Here is a 24386-nt window from a genome sequence, read left to right on the forward strand (position 1 = left end):
CTCTGTTTCTCTGGAGAACCTTGACTAATACATAAGCAGGGGGATATTATGGTGGAACAAGTCAGAGGCATATCAGGAGCTTAGATTAGGTAGAGTAGGTCTGTTACCCATCCAATTGGTGATGTTAAATAAGCAGTTGAATACATGTGAATCTATTCCTCCATTATTCACCTGGCATATTGTTTATGGACTGTGATTATTTAATGTCGAATTCCTTTCTCTGGAATTCAAGCTCCATTAGAGCAGGAACTTTGCTTGTTTTTTTTTTCACTGCTATAACCCTAGTACACAGAAGAATTCCTGGGGCATAGTAGATGCTCGAATTTATTGGAAAGGTGAATGAAGAAATGCATAAGAGTTATGTGTTCAGCACAACAATGTAAGTTGAGAATACAGCACAGTTAGGAAGTACCCGAAATGAAGTTGCCTGCCTGGCTATTATTACCAGGGAGAAGTTTACGACAGGCATTGTGTAACAGACATTTTCTTGGAAGAACTATGTGAAAATGAAGAGACACTTGCAAGGCTTCTGTAAACTTTATTTTATACTTACGGGCCACTGCCAATGCAGGGCATTGGCTTTTGGCTCATTTATACAGTTTTACTTGGAAGGATGTAACAAAGGTAGAAACTGGAAACAGTCCTACTAGTAAACCATAGTTCCTTACCAGTCCATAAACAAAATGTACACGGAAGCCTGTATGGTTATTCAGAAATCTATGACTTTCTGAACTTATAAAATGCATTCTTCACATGCAAGAGACAAAGCAACTTAAACATAAAGACAGTTGTTTAAACAAAATGCTGTTAATATATGGCTGACATTCTGAGTGTATGTCACTACATGTGGTCCACCAGTGGAGTAATGGAATTGGGGCTCTGCAGTGGGGTCAACTGGAGCCTGATGTCATTTTGTACGTGACTGTGCTCAAACATAGCCCAACACATTATAGCTAATTTACCATCAAACATCAGACCACTTGTCAACCTCATCCCCAAGTTCAGATGAGGATTAGGACAATATTACACTTCAAAGTTCAATGACTTTGGTTCCAGCACAGAAAAATACACAACCTCAAATACTATTTTATAAAACCAACCAAACAAAACCCTACTGCTAAACCCTAACCTTCCCCTTCCGTGCTGCCTCCCCCGTTTGTAATGGTGACGTAGTTACAAGCTTTATGAGCACATAGATAAAAACTGACTGAGGCCAATTGTCATGATAAACAACCACCCAGATTCCTCACAGAGTGTGTGCTCTGGCACAACTGCAGGGCATTATTATTAGATTACATAAGTCCACACATACCATCACACTCATGCATATATCACACACACAAACACTCCACAGAGATAACAGGAAAATTGGCTAAAAGATATGTACAATTGTATATATATTTATATACACACAGGAAAAGATTTTTTGCTATACTCACAGTCTGTAAACATCTTGGGAAATGCTCAGCCAAAGTCACTTTGAGCCCTTTGAAATGGTGACCGTATGAGTAGTGGGTGGGGGAGGTGTTTAAGTTCACAAAGGAAACCTGGAGACCATAGTTCATGATGGCCTTTGGGGGTCATTATATTTCATTGAAATGATAAACTCAACTGGCCACTTCGAAATGATGATTCCCATGTGGAAAAGAGAATGACCAAAAAAGTCTTACTGCCAGTTAAGATTTAAGACAAATGAAGATAATATGAGGTGATATGTATACTATATAGATATATATACATACATATACATATGTGTATATATGTACATATGTATGCATATACACACATATATGTGTTACTGTTACTAAAAAACCTCAATAAAAATTTCTAAATCTTTTAAAAACATTCAATCCTTTTCTCCTAGGTGTGCTTTAGACTTTTAGGCAAGGCACTGAAAGTCTTGGGTCTAGTTAAATGATGTGCACATTTAAATTTTGATGTATGATATTGACTTTACATAAAAGGTATTAAAAAAAGATTGAACTTATGAAAAATAGAACTCTTGATTCAAGAATTATTTTAAAATTTAACATAAAAATATGTTGAGAATCTCCTCCAATAAACCATTAAAAAACCCAGATTCTTAAAAACTCTTTAAATAGCAGCTATTCAACTGCCAGGTGTGGTTATGGTCTGTGTGGTAGTGTCCGTCTTTGTTGCAGCTTGAGAATTTATGTTTTAAAAATAATATAGCGACACGAGAAATATTAACCAAATTGTTCACCTAAATTTTGTTTTACTTTTATTTACTTTTCTTTTTTTCTTTTACAAAGTATGTGTAAATAAGCTCAAATAATTATTTTAGGCTACTATGTTGTTTAAAAATACTGGCACTGAATGGCATTTCAAATAAAGGTGACTTAAGCCAATACTGTGTTTGGAAACAACAACAAAAAACTGCATATTTAAAAATATATCTCTGTTTCATAATCTCTAGGCTTCCATGGTGACCAGTTCTCATTGAACATCTGACGGAATGGCCGTGAAAGCTAGTCATGCACTTGAAAACTATTTACATGCAAACGTAGCAAATATCCTTATGGTTTCATCTAACAGTCTCCCTTTCCCCTTCCAACACTTACCATGTTTTAGTGCTGAATATAACATGCAGAATATGTAAGTTAGATAAATTAAAGAAGTAAAAGTCATTGAATTTGTGGCTATAAACCGATGCATTCTCTGATGTTTTGGAAAGCAGTTTCTGGGGGTGGGTCTGAGTCATGGGAGAAGAGACTTCTGGAGACATAGATGCTGTGTGATTTTTTTCCCTTCAATATGATTTGAAGGAATATTGATGAATGTTTCTTAAGATGTTCAGTTTATACTGTCCTTGTGGCTGCTCCTCTCTGTGTTGTGGTTGTTTTGTTCGTGGTTCTTCCACTGGATGCTAGTTCCATTCATGGGGACCGAGGTCATCAGACTTTTGGACCGGTAACAGCAGCAGCAGAGGCAAGACTGGGAGGAGGAAGAGATGCTAAATGACATGAGCTTACCACCCTGGTCCCAGAATAATGCAGGAAAAGAAGGGGTAATTGTCCACATGCATTTGAGGACAGAATGTGAGTCTTAATAGTAATCTAGGGTGTGAAGTCTGTAATCTCTAGGCAGAAGCTCAACTGTCCATTCTAGTCCAGAGAAACAGATCTCTTGTTTCTTGTTTTAATTCTATTCACCAAGTCAAAGAGGAAGGAAGGTAGGTTTGGCCAGAGGGAGAGTGCTCTATGACGTGGGGTGGGTGTGAGTGGGGGGCTTGGACTTCAATGTGCACCACCGGTGAGGCTCTCTGCCTCATGCACCTCAGCTGATGCTCACAGCCTGAGGTGGGAAGTGCTCTTCTACCAACTTATATGACACCAGCAAGTTTCATCTATTCGTATGAGCCTTGGTAAGTATATGTCTGTCTCCTTTTAGATGGTAAGTTCCATGGAGGCAGTCGCTGTGTTTTCCTTGTCCACTCTATCCCAAATAATAATAAACTCATACTGACCACTTACTGTTGTTTCCAGTGCTTAACATATATTAACCCATTGGATCCTACTTATGAGATAGATACTGTCATTGTCTGATTTTTCAGACCAGCAAACTAAGAAAGCAGGAGGACCATCTCCAGACCTGGGTCAGTGCAGAGGTACAGTGTAAGTCAAGATTGTTTGCTTCCAGAGCCTGCTCCCTTGACCTCTATGCAATGCTTCCTAATATGTACCATGAACTAATGTCCTGGCTAGAGATAACAGAATCCAGTTTGGATTAACTCTATGCTAAAATCATTCCAGGAAAAATGACTCATCAGTAAGAAGTCCATGGAGCTTCTGAAGGCCATGGGCTGGCTTAGCTACGAGGAGGTCTGAGGAACAGAAGAAAATTGATTTCAAATGTAGTAACAGTTCAGATTTCCAGAGCAAAAGCATTTACTTTCCTTAAAGAGGCTATTATTAAATATACTAATAAGTAGTATTTAGCGAGAGTTTTCTTAACAATAGAATTTATATTTCATTGAGACTGTTGTTAAAGTCTAAAACAGTATAAGGAAGAAATGAGTCTTATGTAATTTATGTGGCCTGGAGCTCACACTTGAGCATTTCTTTTTAAAGGAGGGCACTAAATTGGCATATTATTAAGTTAGTTATTTTTAATTTTAACATCTGAATATGTTGTTGTCTGAATAGATACTGCTTTTCTCTTATGCTGACAATCTGACCATCTTTCTGGTTCATAAAATATAATTTTCACTTCTCTACTGAAAAGTATAGCTGATGAAAGTAGTATTTACAGCTGGACTTAGCCATGTCTGTTGGCTACTTAATACACTTATTTGGTTGCCCTTAAAAATACCTGCAGAACAGTCTTACCTGAAAACAATTTTTAAATTTCTTGCTCACAAAATATAGAGCTATTGGGTTTATACATGAATTCATAGTTGCCAAGTTAATACTGATGTAATCCATGAGCAGCAAGAAACTAGAGCAAAAGAAAATAGAGTAGATAATTAGAACATAATGTTTTTAAAACTGCAAACTAGCATTTATCCATGAAATAAGCATTTTTCTTGCCCAGAAGCCATTTCTTACAGGTAGCAGTCAGAACTTTTCTCAAGTCCTTGTTTAAATGGCAGCTTCAGTTCTGCAGACATTCACCTGCCACTATTATGCACAAGCTCAGGAGAGGAGCAGCCAGATTGTAGACATGGCTTGTACAAATTTTGGGACCAGTTATGGGCTATGTCAGCTAATGAAAAAATAATCAACTTTGCAGTTTTAATTTTCAGAGCTAATGAGAATATAAACTAGATGGTTCTATAAAAGTATCATAAATGTGAAAATCAGAGAAAACTCCAATTTCCTAATGGGTACATAAGATCATACCTAAGTAATTCACATCGGTTCTTGTCCTTCTCATCATACACAGTTTTCTTCAAAATACGGCTCAAATGAAGAGGGAACCAGCAAAGAGCAAAAATTACAACCAAGCAGAAAACTGTTTTTGCCACTTCCCGACGCTAAAGGAAAATGAGAAAAAAAAAAAGTACAGTAAGTTTAAAGTTTTTCCATGTGGTCATAGAACTAGCGGGGAAAAAACAACTGAAAGAGGAGCCAGAACAAGCTGCCTCACAGTGCCTTCACCTCGGTAAGATCTGGAGTCCAACTTCATGATCAAGGGTGTGTTATGATTCTTTTGGGCAGCTGCTGGAAGGATGGTGGCTTTGGGCTGGTTATTAGGAGCAGGGCAGAGGTTCTATGGTAGGAAGAATTGGGAACTGGCTAGAATGGAGCCTGCACTGTGGCTGAGTGTGTGGTGTGTGTGTGTGTGTGTGTTTTGAATATACAGGAGAAAGCATTAGCTAAAAGCCTCAATAACAGGTAACTAGCATTAATGACAGCACCATGATAAAGAATGGACAAATCTGCAAAGGCATTTGGAAAACAAAATGGAAATAGGAAACAGCAAAGGAAAAAACCCAGCAATATGTTTTCTCCATTTATTGATCTTCAAGAAAGCTTGCACTGGGATATTTTTGCTTTTAAAATTCCTTTATTAACGGTATGCATTTCCCAAGGATATACTCTTTGCAAACAGAGAGGTAAGGGTAAAGGATTATCAGCAAGGCTGATATCAGGAAGGCTGGGACATGCTGACCCTGGGCTGACTTCAGTTAAAGGTTTACATACTTTCAAGTCTGCACAGGATTAGAAAAACCATAGGTTAAGAATTATCAGCAACTAGTCATTTGTGTGCATTATCCTTGAGTATTATAGTGCATACATTTAGAAGCCTAACTAGGAACATAAAATGTAACTTGTTTGTAACTGGGATCAGTTAATGTCAAAATAAAACTGATTGAAAACAGGGTTTGGAAGGGTAGTGCTGGTTCAGCCCAAAGTATATAGCATTAGGTATAGAAAGCCTACAACAAACCCACATGATTAGTAGAGTCATTTAAAAAGACTTTGGGACAGTAATCAGAAATTGCTACTCTAACTCAAAGAACTGGGAGTTCTTGAATCTTTTGGAGCTATGGGCTGGCTGGGATATGCTTCAGAGAACACATAAAGTGAGCTATGATCGAGAGAAATAAAGGATTCTAATCTGCAGGAAGGGGGGATCATTTTAAAGGGTCATTTTGTGTACATGGATAGACTGTGTCCAGAAAAATAAAAAAGGGTATTAGAGGGAGGTTACCTCCCCTGAGCTTACCTTCAAAGAGGGTAACCCTTTTAAAAGGTAGTATTAATACAATGTCATGACAAGCTACTATTTGCTTACCCAGTATCCAGTCTATTTTACCTGCTGTGAGTCAGATTCTTGATTTTGTTATAACAGTGTGGGAGCCTGGCCTGATCATCTAAAAGGCCACCTGACCAATTAGATTAAGTAGACATTGTTGTGTGAGATTTCCATAAAACTGTTTAAAAGTGGGTGATACTCCTTTGGTACACACACACTCTTGAGATCTATGTCCTTCCCCTTCCTTCTGGAAATCAGATATAAGGGTAGAGCTGTAGCTTCTGTCTTATAATACTGAATGAAAGGTCAGCAGAACAGCAGACCGCTGCTAAGAGTCCCTTCACCATGGAACCAGTGACATCTGAACTTCTTTCTGTGGGGGAATGATGAACCCCTCCTTGGTCTACTCAACGTTATTTTGAGTTTTCTGCTACTCGCATCCAAACACAATTCCTAACTGATAAAGTTGTTGTTAGTACAATGCAGAGAAATTTGAGAAACCATGTAAGTAGCGAGGCCAAGAGCCCAGGAGGATACTAGTCAAAGGGTGGCAGGGCCCTGCACTCTGAGCTGGCTCCCACTGTCCATGTGAACGCCTTCCCATCAGGCTTGCTCCTCTGCTCTTAGACCTGCTCCAGAGCTTAAAGAATGACACAAGGGAATGTCTACAGCATGAGGATCAAGTCCTAGGTCCTAATTTCTATTTGGTTAAGTCAGTCTCTTAACCACCTGTATAATAAGCTTAATGTCTGTCTTGACTATCTGATAGCATGCTCAGAGGAATCAAATAAGCAATGATTCCTCCAAGAAAATGTTCTACAAAACCTTAAAAAATGGTATATAAATGTGATGCGGCATCATATTATTATTGTTCCAGTCCCTGTTTAATTATTTTCAGAGCAAATACCACTTGTAAGAAACAGGCTTTTCATGGTGCTGACACAAAAATTGACATTTAATACACTGTTTTCACAATCTAGTCTAATTAATTCCATTGTAGAAATGAGAGGTAATACTTGCTTACTATATTTCACATCTGTAGTACTTGAAATTTTCATGCCTGAACAAAGTCATACTGAAGTTTCTTAATATAATTTTCCTGTTAAATTTCAGTACACAATAATAGCTATCATTTGTATGGCATGTTAGATTTCTACAAATGAATTACTTTATTTCATTTGTAATTCCTTTGATTCCTATAACAACATTGATGTTGATACTATTATGCCCAATTTACAGACAAGGAGCTGAAGCTCAGAAAAATCAGTACAGTAGTTGAAAAGAGTTGCTGATGAAAAATGATGCTTGTGTCTGATAATTATACAGGGAAGATTTCAGGCTCCATCAACAACTCACATTAATTTTTGCAATGGTTGCGTGTCTTTCTCTGTTGAGACTTAGAACCAGTGATGGGATTCAGCTGGTTCACACCAGTTCAGCAGGACTGATACCTAATTTTTTTTGAGTTTGGCAAACCTGTTGTTAAAATGACACTTGTAGAGAGAGGGTTCTCTCTAAGGTGGGTGTCTGGGCAGCCGCCCAATGTGGAAATCACAAATTTACATTTCTTACTCTATTTTAATGTTCATCTGTGCAGCAGCATATTCTAAGCGCCTGTAGTAATGTTCACTCTGTCCACAGGTGAGAAAGAATTGCAAGTGAGGACGCCAATCAAGAAGCAATATGGAAATATCTTAAATAACAGTTTTATTGTTTTTTGTCAGGTATTATTTAATATTTTTTCATTAGTATTTTAAAACTCTTATAACATAATCTAGTTTTGTATGCCTCTTTTATTGTTCTTATTTAAGTATTAAATGCTTGAAATGATAAACTACCTTTTAGTATATCATTTTTTATACTTAAAGTGGTCATTAGGGCAGAGAATTGGTTGTTAAATTATTTGAATCTCACCACTGCTTAGAACTCACCTACAGTCCTATTTTTACTCTTTATGTTAATATCTATGAACATTTTTTGAGTTCTTACTATGAGTTATATTCTTTTTTTTTTTAATTTAGTGAGAGGAAGGGAGATATAGAAACAGACTCCCATATGTGCCCTGACCAGGATCCACCTAGCGACTACCATCTAGGACCAATGCTCTGCCCATCTGGGGCCCATGCTTGTAACCGAGCTATTTTTAGCATCTGAGGAGGAAGCTGCATGGAGGCATCCACAGCACCTGAGGCCAACACTCTCGAATCAATCAAGCAATGGCTGCAGGAGGGGAAGAGAGAGAGAAGGAGAGAGAAAAGGGGGAGGGGGAAGGGAGGAGAAGCAAATGGTTGTTTCTCCTGTGTGCTCTGATTGGGAATTGAATGGGGAACTTCCATAAGCCAGAACGACACTCTACCACTGAGAAAACTGGCCAGGGCCATGAGTAGGATTCTATTAGACACCTTACATGCATTAGGTAACCTCTTTGATGTGTTATTATATACATTTTATGAGAGACTAGGACAGTGGTTCTCAACATGTTCGCCAGGGTGCACTGGTGCACCCTAGAAGATTTCCAGTTGTGCCCTATGGTATTCCAGAGAAATATGTGCCTGTTGGGGACCACAAAACCAACAGGGTTTTTGGAGTTTAGATTTCTGGAGGACAGAGGTGTGGGGAATTGGCTGTAAGCTGACAGTCTGCCCAAGTCCCACCTCACTTGCCTGTTTAGGTTGCAAACGGCTGTTAAGCTGTGGTGCTGGATTGTTTACACTACCCCCCATGTTCCCTGGAAAGACTGGAGGCAAGTTTCTTCTATCCTTTGTTTGGTATAAAGTTAAGATGATATATATGGTGGGGGTTTTGGATTGATGATTAAACATAAGAATTGTCTCTTGAAACCTTTTGGATTCTATCAAAGAAGAATATGTGGCAATATCTAAAAAAGCTTTGAACATTTTACTACAATTTTCAACATCCTATTTATGTGAATTAGGATTTTTTACCCTCAACACAATTAAGAGTAAAAAGAGAGGAATTCTTCAATGTATTGATGAGAAAATGAGAGTTTGCCTTTCAAATATATGCCCAAACATTGAAGAAATCACTAGGACACATCAGGTTCATGTTTCTCATCAACACAAGAATGAAATAACTTAACACATTTGCCCTGGGATCTGCCAAATTTACTAAATGTTACTAGGAATGTATTCATATATATAAAAAGATAACTTTTTTGTCATTTAAAAAATTTTTTAACCCCTCTTTTTTATGAATTCTAAATAGCATAACTCAAAAAAAATGTAACATAAAAATTCTAACATTTAATGTCAGAATAAATTTAATTTTGTTGTATTTATTTTGTTTAATTATCACAAATGCTGCTTGGACTTTATATATATATATTAATATTTGGCTTAATTATTATAACATTTCTCAGAAATTTGTATATAGTGTGCCTACAATTATTTGTAGGATTTTAAATGGGCCCCGACTTCAAAAAGTTTGAGAACCACTGGACTAGAAGCTCAGAAAGTTTAAGCAATTTTTCCAATGCCAAAGAGCCAGCAAGTATAAAACTAAGTTTTACCCTCTAAAACTCAAAGCTTTCTCTGCTCTGTTTGCTGCTCTGGAGGGACCAACAACAGCCTCCTATTAACATATTCACATTCATTCTAGAACAGGGGTCAGGAATCTATGGCTCGTGAGCCAGATGTGGCTCTTTTGATGGCTGCATCTGGCTAGCAGACAAATCTTTAATAAGAAATAATGTTAAAAATATAAAACATTCTCATGTATTACAATCCATTGATTTCCTACTGTTCATGTTCATGGTTGCGGGTGGGTGGAGCCAATCACAGCTGTCCTCCGGGACACCAGATTTTAATTGGATAATGCGTAACATACACGGGTCGTTATATGGCTCTCACGGAATTACATTTTAAAATATGTGGCGTTCATGGCTCTCTCAGCCAAAAAGGTTCCCGACCCCTGTTCTAGAACTTTGGTTTCTCCAAAGTTTGTCCTTTTCTTTTTTTTTTTTTTTTTTAATTTTTTTTTTTTTTTTCTCATCTTTTCTGAAGCTGGAAACAGGGAGAGACAGTCAGACAGACTCCCGCATGCGCCCGACCGGGATCCACCCGGCATGCCCACCAGGGGGCGACGCTCTGCCCACCAGGGGGCGATGCTCTGCCCATCCTGGGCGTCGCCATGTTGCGACCCTCCTGGGTGTCGCCATATTGCGACCAGAGCCACTCTAGCGCCTGGGGCAGAGGCCACAGAGCCATCCCCAGCGCCCGGGCCATCTTTTGCTCCAATGGAGCCTTGGCTGCGGGAGGGGAAGAGAGAGACAGAGAGGAAGGCGCGGCGGAGGGGTGGAGAAGCAAATGGGCGCTTCTCCTATGTGCCCTGGCCGGGAATCGAACCCGGGTCCTCCGCACGCTAGGCCGACGCTCTACCGCTGAGCCAACCGGCCAGGGCTGTCCTTTTCTTATATACCTAATCCTATTTCCTGTCAAGAGTCTCACCTCCGATGTTGTTGATGTTGCTCTAATGAGGTTCATCCCCTTTCTCACTCCCCAAATTGGTGGTGCCCATGTCATGTTATAACTGGACTTCTATCTTTGTACCTGCAATACCCTCTGTTGTCTTCTTTCCTATCAAACCCATTTACCTTCCATGAACAATTCAATCTCCTCAGCCGTGAACAGCTTCTCCACGACTTAATCTCATACCCTCCTTGGCTTTCTATAGCACAACTTTTGCTGCATTTTGTGATCCTATTTTCCAGTTGTTTCCATGTTTGCATTTTATTTCCATAACAAGGTTGCAAAGCCTCCTAGGGGAGACAGTCACATGCTTCTTTTCTGTCCTGGCACAGTTCCAAGCCAAAGTCTGTGTATACACACACAAACACACATGGTCAGTATACTCTTGGCAAAATAAATGAATAGTTCCTCTCTGTTTGGGCCCGGCCTCCAGGTAGACTCCCTATTTCACAGCAGAAATTCTTAATACTCTAACTATAAAGAAAACAAGACATGCAAACAAATAAGACAGTATTTTTATTTTTAAAAAAACCAGGCTAAATCTGTGAGATATAGTTCTTAGGTCTTTTGCTGTCAAGGACAAACCAGTCTCGGCCAGATTTTCATAATCTTATTACATTTACCTGTTTAAGATGTTCACTGAGCGCAATTCTCAAGCTGCCATTCCTTCTGTTTAACATCTCACAAGTCATGAGGGTGTAGAAGATTGCGGTGCACACCAAGGGCATGCAGAAGTAGAACCCAAAGAGCCACCAGTCCTTCACATTTTTGTAGAACTGTAAATGCAGAAAAGGAGGGGCTTTATAACACGAAGGACCCGTGCAGTGCTTCTGGGAGCTTTAAAGTTGTCATGTTTGCAGATATGTTTGTATAGTCATGCACTCTGGTTGTGGTAATGGACATGGGGGAGGTGCTCAAAACTCAATGAAATGGAAAACTCTAGAAATGATCTTGGCTTTATGAAATAGCACATGAATAAGCTGCATCTAAAAAAGAATTACCCTGACAAAGATACTTTTTATAAACTGCAGTTGCTTTTCATTATACAATGAAAGAGCCCTAATCAATAAAAAGAATTCCCTTCCAAAGCTCATAAAACATGATTCTAAGACACACAGAATATATATTTATCTTTATTTATGAGCCTCAAACTTTTGCTAGTGTCCGGTTTACTTTTGACTATTATGGTCACAATGTGATCTAATATGGAACTTACTGTGAATATCTTGTTTGGAAAAAGGGAAGGTTATGAATGGCTTATCTGTGTAGCTTTGGTTACTGGGAGTTAACCCTTTGCCTGGTATGCCTGCTATGTGACCTCGCAGCCAGCCAGTTTGAGCCATCAATAGTCATGCCCCTTCTCACTCGCTTTTAATACTTACCACCTGGAAACTATCAGGACAAAGTACCTTATCTGAAGGCATATTTAACATTATCTCCCTGTGGGCAGGACTTATGTGTTTTTAAAGAAGAAAATGTAATACTTTATAAAAATGGAAATGGGAAAATTATATCTACATTCTTCTTCCCATTAAATTAGTTTTCAACTTGGGAAGAAATGCTTTTCTTGTCCTTATTCCGTTTCTTTAGACTGTGTACTTACTATGGATAATGCAGCCTCCTGTGATATCTCAGTTCCCACAGTAAAAACTAGTCATGCTGCTCTCTGAAAAACTAGACAGTTTCTGAATATAGAAAGAGGCACAGTGGGCTACATTTATAGCATGTTTATTAAAATAATCTATAAATGGTTCCTGAGGAAAGTAGTTCTGGGCAGAGGTTCTTAACTATTTTTATGCCATAGACCCCTTTGGAAGTCTGGTGGAGACTTTCATCCTTTCTGAGATAATACTTTTACATGCATAAAATATGTAAGATCACAATGGAAACCAGTTACATAGAAACAGTATCAAAATATTAAAAATAAAATTCTGATATAGGTGTTTATTAGCAAATTAAATGACAAATCTAATGGTGGTTCTGATAACGATCAGAATGTTGAAGAATGATGAGTGGCAATGATATTTCAATTATTATACCAAGGTTATATGCTATGAAAATGTGTTATTTCTATTAGTGGAAAAAATCATGGTACTGTTTGTTGCCTATATTTAATAATAAATTTCACGTAGAAGTCAGTGAAAATAAACATGTACTTTCTTTTTTATTCAAGTTCACCGACCCCTGAATTTTATCCTCAGGTTAAGTACAAACTCATAAAGAAGTTTGTTTATGCAGATCTGTTTATACAAATATTTCCCTGTCCACATCACACTGTAGAAAGATTTCTGTATGGAACTGCAAAACAAACAGAAAATAACAGGAGTCTTTTTGTTTAAGTGCAACACAAACCCTTCTTTAAGTACCCTATTCAATTTGTGCCCCCTTCTTTCTGGTTCATTACTGGCTGGTGTGAATGCCCCTTAAGCAGCCAGAGTGGGTCTGGGAGCTGACCCCTGAGGGACTGGATGGAGTCCCTTGCCCCCTGCATCGCAGAGGCCTGTACAGAAAGGGGTCACAAAGGAACTGATGGCATCACCAAGGGATGTGGAGGAGCACCCCTCCAGTCTGTTAGAGCCAAGTGGAGGAGAAAAGTGTGGAACAAAGAGGAGAAATAAAATTAGGGAGAAAAAGAACAGGAGAAAGAGAATTCTAAATAGAAAACAATTACCAGTTCAAACTCATACCCTTTACTGCCACCTTCTAGGTTCTTCCTGCCTGAGGGGTAGCTACCCTTTTCTTGACCACTTTATAAAGGAGGCATAGTCATTATCAAGTATCCCATTTTATTCTGTCCAGTTCTAGTGATTGGTAAGCTCCTTCTTATGTTGAGCCTCTTCCCTCTAGCATTTTAGTCAGAATTACTTAGATTGCTTATTCACACTGCCCAATATCTGATAACCTCCTATTGACTACTTTGTTTTTCACTGTGCAGATTTGACTTAATAGAAAAGTCAGTAGATAAGCAGACCTTACTTTTAATGTTGCCAATTGGCAGCTTTCATGAGTATTTTCAATTTTAAAACAAGAATGGTCAAGCAAGATAACTGGTAGACTGTAACACCACTAATTTTGTGAATTTAGAAAAACATACCTTGAGATGTCTATAATGATTAAATGTAAGAATCTGAGCTGCATGAAACTTACATCAAAGCACTAAATTATGCTGATTTAAGAGAAATAGTTATTCTTGTGGGGTTTTTTTTTAGTCCACCCTCGGCTAGTTTTGCAAAGGTAACACACATTTTAAGTATGTCTCCCAATACACTCATGTAATTGAGCTTTTCAGGGAAATGTTAATGTGACTAAGTGTACTACAAAACAACTGAATTTGTTAAACTGAACACTTTTTAAAAAAGTTTTGCAAGGTTATATTTACTTGTACATGTAAGTATGACTTCCTACTTTGAATTAGTAAATATATTTTCAGAAAAGTGTATGAACAACATGTATTTCCCCCAGAAACATAAAGTATCAGCACATCTGTCAAATAAAAGTTGTGCTCTATCACTTATTATAAAAACAAATAGCACTTTATACCTATATCGCTCTCTTTGTAAATGTATTTCATAATTCTGAGTTGTTTGGTGTAGAACAAAAGTTGTGTCTACAGTTGGAATGCTACAAGAGTAAAAACAAAACTGTTCTGTTTAAGAAACTAACCCCTAGTTTAAAATCTACTTTTTATGCAACTGACGAATAGTTGAAGTCATAGGGTAAACCAAACCGGGCACTGTAGAGATATCAACAAGTCTTAGTGATGGCAAAGTGAAAATGAAGACCTCCTTCCCTCCCCCATCAATTCCCTTTAAAAACTATTCATACCTCCATGAAATCTGATGTGGCATTGAGCATACACGTTTTGTGCTCTTCACCCCTGTATTCAAAGGGCACCATGACGAAGCCAATTGCTTCAGGGATGGCCAGGATAAAAGAAAGGATCCAGATGGAGATAATCTCAATGGCGGTGATCAAGGGAATCCCGATTCCCTGCACTCGACTCCAGGAAGCAACAGCTCTATACCTGAAAAAAATGGGGTGATGAAACCAAGTTGTTAGGAAATTTTAGATTCTTTCAATTTAAAATATTATAAATGCTGGAAAGCTTCTTCTCTTGGCCATGACCAACCATTGGCTTTTTAGGAACTTTCTGTGAATCCTGGTGTAAAAAAACTAGTGGGGCCATTAAAAGTTCCACCCATTTGGAAATCATCTGCCTGGCAGGTCAGAGTCTGAGCTCTTCATTTGGCATCTAGCAAAGTCTTGTGAGAGAGTAAAATGTGGCAGCATCAAATAGGGGTGAGTATGTTTTTGAAGTTGGGGGAAAATTGGATGATGGAAGAGGTAGTGAAAGCTGCTGGTACTTGTCATGATAATATCTTTATATATTAAAAATAAACAAACTTGAAATCTTATCTATGAAGTGGAGCTAGATATCCTTAAGGGAATAGTGACCATAGATATTCCATCATTTTCTCTCTTCTTCTACCCTCAAAATATGATCACCCAGTACAAACCAGGTGGCAGTTTTAGTAAACAGATAGTTTTTCTGGTTAATGTCAAAGAATGACTGTATCTCTTCCATTATGGTCTGTGCTACAGTATATAAAAATAACTTAAAGATACATTGATTTCTAATCTTTGGTGTTTACAGTCTAATAAAAAATGATTCTTATAAAAGTATAGAATATAAATGTAACTGAACAGTTATGTTAATTAAAAAATAATTTGGCATTGAGAAATTGTGTTTACCTTTTTTATTTTAATATTTTTGTGATAATAATCATTTTTAAATGTTAAGTCTAAAGGAAGTTTGGTTTCAGAAAAATCTATGGCCTTTGATCTGATGTGATGGTCTGGTGCTAACTACTTTTAGATTTAGTATTAAGAAAGAACCTGTGATGTAGCATGGTATTTTTGTGGCTTCATTCTTGAAATTTTTGTTGCTGTTGTAATAGAAAGGAAACATTTTCTTTTTATAGCTTCATTAGATAGTACCAGAATAAGGCTGTAGAACAGACCAAGGCATTGGAGACAGGTGCACATGGGTTCACAGGACATGTGGCTTACTGCGGAAAATTAGTCAGTAAAGCCAAGGCAACCCACAAGCTATCCATATCCACCAAGATGAGTCCCATCACTTCTATTCATTGTTCTATCTCAATACATCTTCGAGGTATATCTGTGAAAACATAGCTTCTAGGAGTTATGCTATTTTGTTCTTCACTATAGATTATAATCTGTAGTTTTGGTATGCACAATGATGCCACATGGCATATATGTAGCACAATTTGCTGGAGAAATGTTTTACAGAAGATTTTTAGGGTTAATACGATTGGTGTACAATACAATCTCTTAAAAAGTGCAGATTAGTTCAGAATGGAATAAAACACAGCTATGCAAATAGACCAAGAAAATCCTTTTAAGATGTGGCCAAAATTGCATTTTCAAAATTATGGTTATTTCCATTGGAATAAAGACTGCTATTTATTTTGCTTTCTATTTCTGTTTACTTTTCTTTGTTGTCTTAGTAGACTGGCAGCCTGATGTTCAGTAAAAGTTAAAAAGAATGGAGACTGAATGTCTATCCCAAGGCTGTCAGTAAGTTATATCTTTCTCTTCCCCCTTCTTCTTAGATCAGTTATCAGGGAAGGTGATTTAAATAAAATACTTTATCCTGTAAGGGAGTAAGAAAACCAGATGTCTTAGGCTAGATTGGAGATAGAAGGTAGTTTAAGGAAGAAAATGTGGTCAACATGTTCTTATTATGAATATCTTCACAGACTAGCTTCATTTTATAATGTGCCATGAGTTCCCAGAATATTATATGTCTATAATACAATGTAAATTGGATATTTGAAAACAAATAGAAATAATTTTTAGTGTTTAGTTTAGTAAATTATTTGTAACCTGTACATCTGTGAAAACATAGCTTCTAGGAATTATGCTATTTTGTTCTTTACTGTAGGTTAGAATAGTAGATTCTGATGAGCACCTCCCCCTCATAAGAGATCCACTAGCCCCATCTTCCAGATTCCCAATGGCCCTGCCCTGCTCAGCTTGGGTTTCTGGCAGAATATAGGAAAGACTGAGTTGTGTGGTTTGAATACCCTGGGGCATTTGCTGAGTGGCTTCAGACCTAGCACTGGCACCAAGTTTGAACCTGTATCAATCTGGTAACCTCACTCAACCCTACATGGTGACTCACTGAGAACTTACCTCATGCAACTTAAGTATTGCCAGAGGCTCTTTCAGGGACTGATCCTAACAGGTAGCTGGCAGGTAGAAGCAGGAGGAGATGGATATCAGGGTGCTTTGGGACTTTTGCTGAACTGCCCCTGGGCCCAATGCTAGTAAAAACCAGCCTTGGTGTGCAGCTTGGTCCCTCCCAGACCTAGTAGAGGCAGCCACAAACTGTGGATTGCTTTGTAGCTCAAAACACATTGCCCAGGGCCAGTCACAGGCAGAGTCTGACATTGGCCTGCACCAGAGTCCCTCCCAAGAGGCTCCAGAGCCAACACACCCAGTGACCAGCTTCAGACAATACCATGCAGGATCCAAGTAGCTTTATAAGAAGTATCAATATATCCAAAGGGAGATCTTGGCAGGCACCAGATCCTGCTGAGGTAAATTTCACTCTGCAGGGTCAGCACCTGCCAGTTTGCATGCCATGGCTGGAGTTGAGCCTCATATTCAGCCAGCCTGATGGTCAATCCCATTCGTGAATGAGCCAATGCAATCAAGACACAATTGCAACAAGAAGTTCCCACATAACCCACACAATGGACACTCCTATAGCACTCAGCTCAAGTCCAAGAAATTCAGATCAAGAAACTGCACCATTGGGTCTCACAGGACACCTATAACGTAAGGCCATCCTACCAAGACTGGGAGTCAGCAGATCTACCTATACATAGAAACAAACATAAAGAATCAGCTGAAATGGGAGACAAAGAAACATGCGACAATGGAAAGAACAGGAAAAATCTCCATAAAAAGAGCTAAATGAAATGGAGGCAAGCAATTTATCAGATACAGAGTTCAAAAAAACAGTTTTAAGGATGCTCAAGGAACTTAGTGAGAAATACAATGGAATAAAAAAGGTATAGAAGCCATAAAAAAGAACTAGTCAGAAATGAAGAATACAAATCTAAAATTAAAATACACAAGAAGAAATAAACAGTACATTAAATGAAGTAGAGGATTTAATCAGTGATTTAGAAGATAAGATATCGGAAGATATCCAATCAGGGTAGCAAAAAAAAAAAAAAAAAATTAAATGAGGGTAGATTAAGGGACCTCTGGGAACAGCATGAAATATAAGATCATCCACATCATAGGATAACAAAAGGAGAAAAAATAGAGCAAGGAACCAAGAACTTATTTGAAGAAACAGTGACTAAAAACTTCCTTATCTTGATGAAGGAAAAAGACATACAAGTTCAGGAAGCACAGAGAGTCCCAATCAAGATGAACTCAAAGAGGCCCACGCCAAGACACATTATAATTAAAATGGCAAAGGTTAAAGACAAAGAGAGAATCTTAACAGCTGCAACAGAAAGGCCATTAGTTATCTACAAGGGAGCTCCCATAAGATGCTCAGCTGATTTCTCAACAGAAACCTTTCAGGCCAGAAAGGATTGGCAAGAAATGTTCAAAGTGATTTCGAAAAGCAAGGACCTACAACCAAGACTACTTTATCCAGGAAGTAGTAAATTGAAGAAAAAATAAAGAACTTCCCAGACAAGAAAAACTAATGCAGTTCATTACCACCAAACTAGTATTATAAGAAATGTTAAAGCATCTTTAAGAAGACAAAGGAGAAGAAAAACAAACAAAAAGGAACATAAGTAAGAGAATAGATGGCAATAAATACATACCTATCAATAATCACTTTAAATGTAAATAACTTAAACACTCCAATAAAAAAACATAGGGTAGCTGAATGGATAAGAAAACAAGACTCATCTCTCTCTCTCTCTCTCTCTCTCTCTCTCTCTCTCTCTCTCTCTCTCACACACACACACACACACACACACACACACACACACAGAATCTTCACTTGCCATAGAAAATCAGCAAGTGTAGATCCAATAACCAATAACTGAGATTCCAGAAATAATCCTCTTTGAAATGCTTTCTATTTTTGGCTTTCTTCCACATTTTCCTGGTTTTTCTCCTGCTTGTTGGCTACTCCTCATTTCCTTAAGTGGATCCCTGTATACTCCTATTGGTGATCCCATCCAGTCTTATAGCTTTAATAACATTTAAACTATATGCTGATAAATAATTTTCAAATGTATAACTCCAGCCTAGAACCTCACCTCTAACTCTAGACTTGAGGTCACTTCTTGGATATCTAATAGGCATTTAAACTCAACCAAATCCAACTCCTGTCTTCTTTCCTGTCCACAAGCCTGCTCTCTCCTCAGTCTTATATATGCTGTCTACAGGAGATCCTCTCAGAATGAAAAATATTCACAGACTAAAACTAAAGGTATGAAAAAAGATATTTCATGCAAATGTAGATTTAATAAAAACTTTGGTAGCAATATTTATATCTGACAAAATCAACTTTAAAACAAAGGCTATAAAGTAAGAGACAAAGAAGGACAATAAATAATGATAAAGGGAGCAATCCAACAAGAGGATATAACCAATGGTGGGATCTAAATAATTTAACAACCAGTTCTCTGCCCTAATGACTGTTTTAAGTATAAAAAAAGATATACCAAAAGATAGTTATTATTTCATGCATTTAATACTTAAATAAGAACAATAAGAGGTACACAAAACTAGATTATGTTATAAGAAAGTTTTAAAATATTAATGAAAAAATATTAAATAATACATAACAAAAAAAATAAAACTTTTATTTAAGATATTTTCATACTGTTACTTGATTGGCATTCTCACTTGCAATTTTTTCACCTGTGGACGGAATGAACATTACTAAGGTGCTTAGAATATGTTGTTGCGCAGACGAACTTCCAAAACAAATTAGGAATGTAAAAATTTACGTGTCAGTTCGCCTGAAACAATGTGAACTGGCTGAATCCCACCACTGGATATAACCCTTGGAAACATTTACGCACCCAATATAGGAACACCTACATGTATAAACGATGTTGATGGACATAAAGGGGGAGACTGACAGTAATACAGTCATAGTAGAGGATTTTGACACCCTATTGGCATCAATGGATATAGATCTTTCAGACAGAAAATCAATAAGGCAATAGTAGCCTTAAAAGATACATGAAATCAGATGGATTAATAATATATAAACACACATGGCCTAGATTGAAGGCTGTTTATTTTTTAATTTTTTTGTATTTTTCTGAAGTGAGAAGCGGGGAGGCAGAGAGACAGACTAGACTCCTGCTTGCGCCCGACCGAGATCCACCTGGCATATCCACTAGGAGGCAATGCTATGCCCATCTGGGGCATTGCTCTGTTGCAACAGGAGCCATGATTGAAGGCTGTTTATAATCATACTTAGTAAGAAGAACTTATTTTTGTATATATGTGTTGTGGTATTATATTCTAAGATAAACCACGTTGGGAACATTTACTATTTGTTTTATTTTTTTATTCAATATTTTGGGGTGACATGATTAATAAAATTGTATATTTTTCAGGCGTATAGTTGCAGTTTTCTTTTAGAATACTGAATAACTCCTAAAATTCATTATCATCCTGGTTTTTACCTAAACTTTGGGACATAGTCTAATTAATTTTTAAAATAATGTTTTCCTAATTATAATGGTGCTTTTGTAAAGACAACAGTAGGGATGCGAGTAAGTCTGGGCTGGGAACATGCATGTATTCCTCCATTCACACAGGCCCCTGTATTCATGTCTATGTGCCTGCATGTGCTTGTGTTGTAGAGTTCTATGGCCAGAGAAAATTAGGATTAATATAGAACAAAGGTCACAGGCATGAGCTGTGCAAATGAAAAAAATAAGATATATAGAATGGCATAAATTATATAAGGAAAATGGATAACAAATAATAGAAGTAAATCAATTAAGAATTTTTTTTCTGCTTATAGAATATTACAAAACCCATCCTGCTATTTCTAGACATAACTACTAATATTTACTAATAATACTACTAAAGTATTTCTTTCAAGCAATTTTATATTCATTTATTTATACATATACATATAAATTATATTTAACATCTTCATCCATTCCTCTAATAAGAAGCAGTAAGTTTGCTTTCAAGTTTTCTTGTAGATAAACTAGTAAAGAACATCTTTGTGCATGCATTCTCTGTTCAGATTTTGGATTGTTTCCTAAAAAAGTAATACTGAGAATTGTAATTATTGAGTCAGAAGGAAATTACTTTTGTAGGATTTTATTTTCCAGAAGGGCTGTTCAAATCTCTACTCCTGCCACATACTCAGAAACATGCTTTTTAATTAGAGTTTCTTTGTTGCCATAAGGCTGCCAGATGAATATAATTGGCAAAATGCTCTAGATGCAAATTGCTGAGGCCAAAGATGGCTAATCATCAGCAAATGTGAAAAGCAATTCCAAACAGTAGAGCACAATTGTTAATATTTTAATTTACTTGAAACTAATAACTGTCCTGGGCACCAACTTTCAAGGCTTCTTGACTTCTCTTCTTTATGACAAAATGCTTTTCTAAACTCAACAAAAGTGTAAAGGAAAAGAGTTGCATTACCTGTCAACGCTGAGAGCACAGAGATTGAGGACGGTGATGCCCACCGAGGACTTCTGCAAAAAGGGGAACAACTTGCACAGAAATATGCCAAAGTCATTGTGATCAAAAGGCCAGCGCCCAGCCAGCAGCTGAAAAAAGGAGACATCATGGTAAGAAAGGGCAGAGCTGGCATGGAATACATGGGCACATACTTGTAATTATCATCCCAACTTCTAAACTTTATTATTCATTATGCTTTCCAGTTAGCATGGTGGTAACATAATATTCTTATAATTGTTTCCATATTTTAAAGCCTCAGCAATCTGGAAAGGTATGGAAAATGAGAAATGTAACAACAGAAGATCTTATATAAGGTAGTCATACCAACTACTTTTCAAAGTGTAGCAAAAGTATGGAGTTTGGGTGACAGCTTAACAGAGAAGCAGGCAGTCATCTCTTATGGATTCTTGCTAAATCACGAGTAAGCAAATCATTTTTAGCTAGTGGCATGGAAGATTAGATTATCTCCTGACACGCAGCCGAAGTTCTGAATGCAAGGTTTTGAAGAATACTAGGAAAATGAAGTGGTTTAGAATAGACTGACGTTGTCAGCTGGTTAACCCCCAATGCCATTTGGAACTTACCTTGTCCTCTGTGCTTAAGGAAGTAACTGCTTCAGTAACTATGTCATAAGTGGGCTTTCCTTATTTAGGCCCAAACTGGCCTTTATCATCCAGAAAAATATGGGTTCTGTGACCTGTATGTAGCATTTGCAGAAAATCTATTTTTTCCTGTTGACAATTTACAATCTTTGTTGGTAGGAAAGGATGGGCACCCTCTTGTGGCTATGGTAAACAGCAAGAACAAAGTCCCATGAATTCTGGTATTCATCTAATTAGTATTGTACTAGGAGCAGAATAGTTCAGCTACTAAAAAGGGGAAGGAAATCCCTGCTGAATATATGATGCCATTTCAAAAGTAAAAATGGTATTGATTTCTTTTCTAATTTTTGCTTAGTGACTCAGAATTTAAACTTATTCCACATAATAGGAAACACTATACTACTTACCAAATTTTTCTTTCTTTTTTTTTCAAAGTACCTATTGCCATAGTAACTCTAAGTTGAGCTTCGAATTTCTGTTCTACCATTTCTAAAACTATGTGAGGTTTAATTTCATGGTCAATGTGGTCATTTACATGAGTCCATTGAAAGAGGGTGGAAAACCAATTCCCTACAGATACAAAATCAGAACCTATGCATTTTGAGAATTTAGTAACACAGGGCTCTGTAAAATTCCATTTTTATGGCTAAGACCCTATATGACTTAATTTCAGATGTCATCTTTAAGTCTTCTAACCTATTTCCTTTTCTTCTGAATAGTTTTCTAAAAAGAACATTTGCCTTCAATCTAGTTCTCTGATCTCTTCTTCATCTTACTCTAGTCTTGGTTTGTGTCTTCTCAGAATTTCCACATAAACTTTTGTCCAAGAACAACTGGTGGGCTCTTCAGAAAAACACTGCCCTAAACTGACAGTTTTTATGAAGCTGACACATAATTATGCCATGGCTGATTGCTGGTTATTAATGCTTGCTTCAAGTAAAGACATAAAACACTATTTCTGGGATGAATCACTTCCTATAAAAGGAAAGAAAACCTGAAAGCTACTTTTTATAAAATGAGAGTTTAGTAACTTATCCCAGAATTGTAATTCTCCATCAAAGACCACAGAGGTGTAATTAAAATGTGTAGGAGTTGTCACAGGATATGCTTTGGAATAGTTGAACTGTTAAGTTATTGTTGGTTCATTCCCAGAGGCAGAGAATCCTCAAACCCACCTGGATGGGTTTCCCAATTCAAATGTCCAACAGTGAGAGAAAAGAAAATGTTTCTTGCATAAAAAGGGAGACTCTGAAATCCTGTGAAGGTCTAAATGACAGGTGTTAAGAAAAGTAAAAACCCACAACTAAGCATGTATTGTGTTAGGCCCTTCCAATCTCAATTGAATTTTTTCTTTTTTCATGCTTGCTTAAACTTTTTACTAGTGTTAGGTATAAAGGGAAGACTAAAGGGAAAGATGTCATGGTGTTGGTGGCACAAAAGAATCACAGAATTGTCTTTCTTTGACACAAATAGATGCTTTGTTATTTCTGTTGTTATTTTTCTTTTCCCCAGGAGTGAGCATTGATTCTTTTGGGGAAAGTCTAGACAAAGGGGAATGAAAGAAATCATTAGAGGAAATTTCTAGGTATAATCACAGTGTAGATTTCCCCACCCTGTACCTGCTTCATTCTGAAAGATGTATGGATAGTAACTTCTCCAATGCAGCCAGGGGAAATTAGGCCCCTGCCGGGAGGCAGCTCCTGCCCTTTCTGGTTACATGTGGTTTCTTCAAAGAGGCCTTTCTTAACTACTCCATCTCAAATCCAGTAAGACCTGCTTGCTAATTGCGTTCTTGGAACCAGTGTTGGAGTAATCTTACTTTTTTTTTTTTTTCTGAAGCTGGAAATGGGGAGAGACAGTCAGACAGACTCCCGCATGCGCCCGACCGGGATCCACCCGGCACGCCCACCAGGGGGCAACGCTCTGCCCACCAGGGGGCGATGCTCTGCCCCTCCGGGGCGTCACTCTGCCGCGACCAGAGCCACTCTAGCGCCTGGGGCAGAGGCCAAGGAGCCATCCCCAGCGCCCGGGCCATCTTTGCTCCAATGGAGCCTTGGCTGCGGGAGGGGAAGAGAGAGACAGAGAGGAAGGAGGGGGGGTGTGGAGAAGCAAATGGGCGCTTCTCCTATGTGGCCTGGCCGGGAATCGAACCCAGGTCCCCCGCACGCCAGGCTGACGCTCTACCGCTGAGCCAACCGGCCAGGGCCGGAGTAATCTTACATTTAAAGTCCCCTTCCTTCTCACTCTGTTTTAGCAATAAAACAGATACATAAAGAAGGGGGCATCAGAGAGGCACAGAGCATAGCTCACCCACTTTTCTGTTATTAGAAGAGGCATTCTGGCA

General features: G+C 37.9%; 1 protein-coding gene across 1 annotated transcript in view; it reads right to left on the reverse strand.

Moving 5' to 3' along the window:
• Positions 1–522: 522 nt before the first annotated feature.
• The window catches only part of EDNRA (endothelin receptor type A), a 52729-nt gene continuing 28865 nt past the window's right edge, over positions 523–24386 (reverse strand). The window contains exons 3-8 of the mRNA XM_066281272.1: positions 21402–21529; positions 14535–14733; positions 11333–11485; positions 4863–4996; positions 4350–4458; positions 523–2955 (exon numbers count right to left, since the gene is read on the reverse strand). Coding sequence (XP_066137369.1) covers positions 2815–2955; positions 4350–4458; positions 4863–4996; positions 11333–11485; positions 14535–14733; positions 21402–21529 — 864 coding nt within the window. The 3' untranslated portion in view covers positions 523–2814. The remainder of the gene's footprint in view (positions 2956–4349; positions 4459–4862; positions 4997–11332; positions 11486–14534; positions 14734–21401; positions 21530–24386) is intronic.

The sequence above is a fragment of the Saccopteryx bilineata genome, chromosome 1 (assembly GCF_036850765.1).
Source record: "Saccopteryx bilineata isolate mSacBil1 chromosome 1, mSacBil1_pri_phased_curated, whole genome shotgun sequence".
NCBI lineage: Eukaryota > Metazoa > Chordata > Mammalia > Chiroptera > Emballonuridae > Saccopteryx > Saccopteryx bilineata.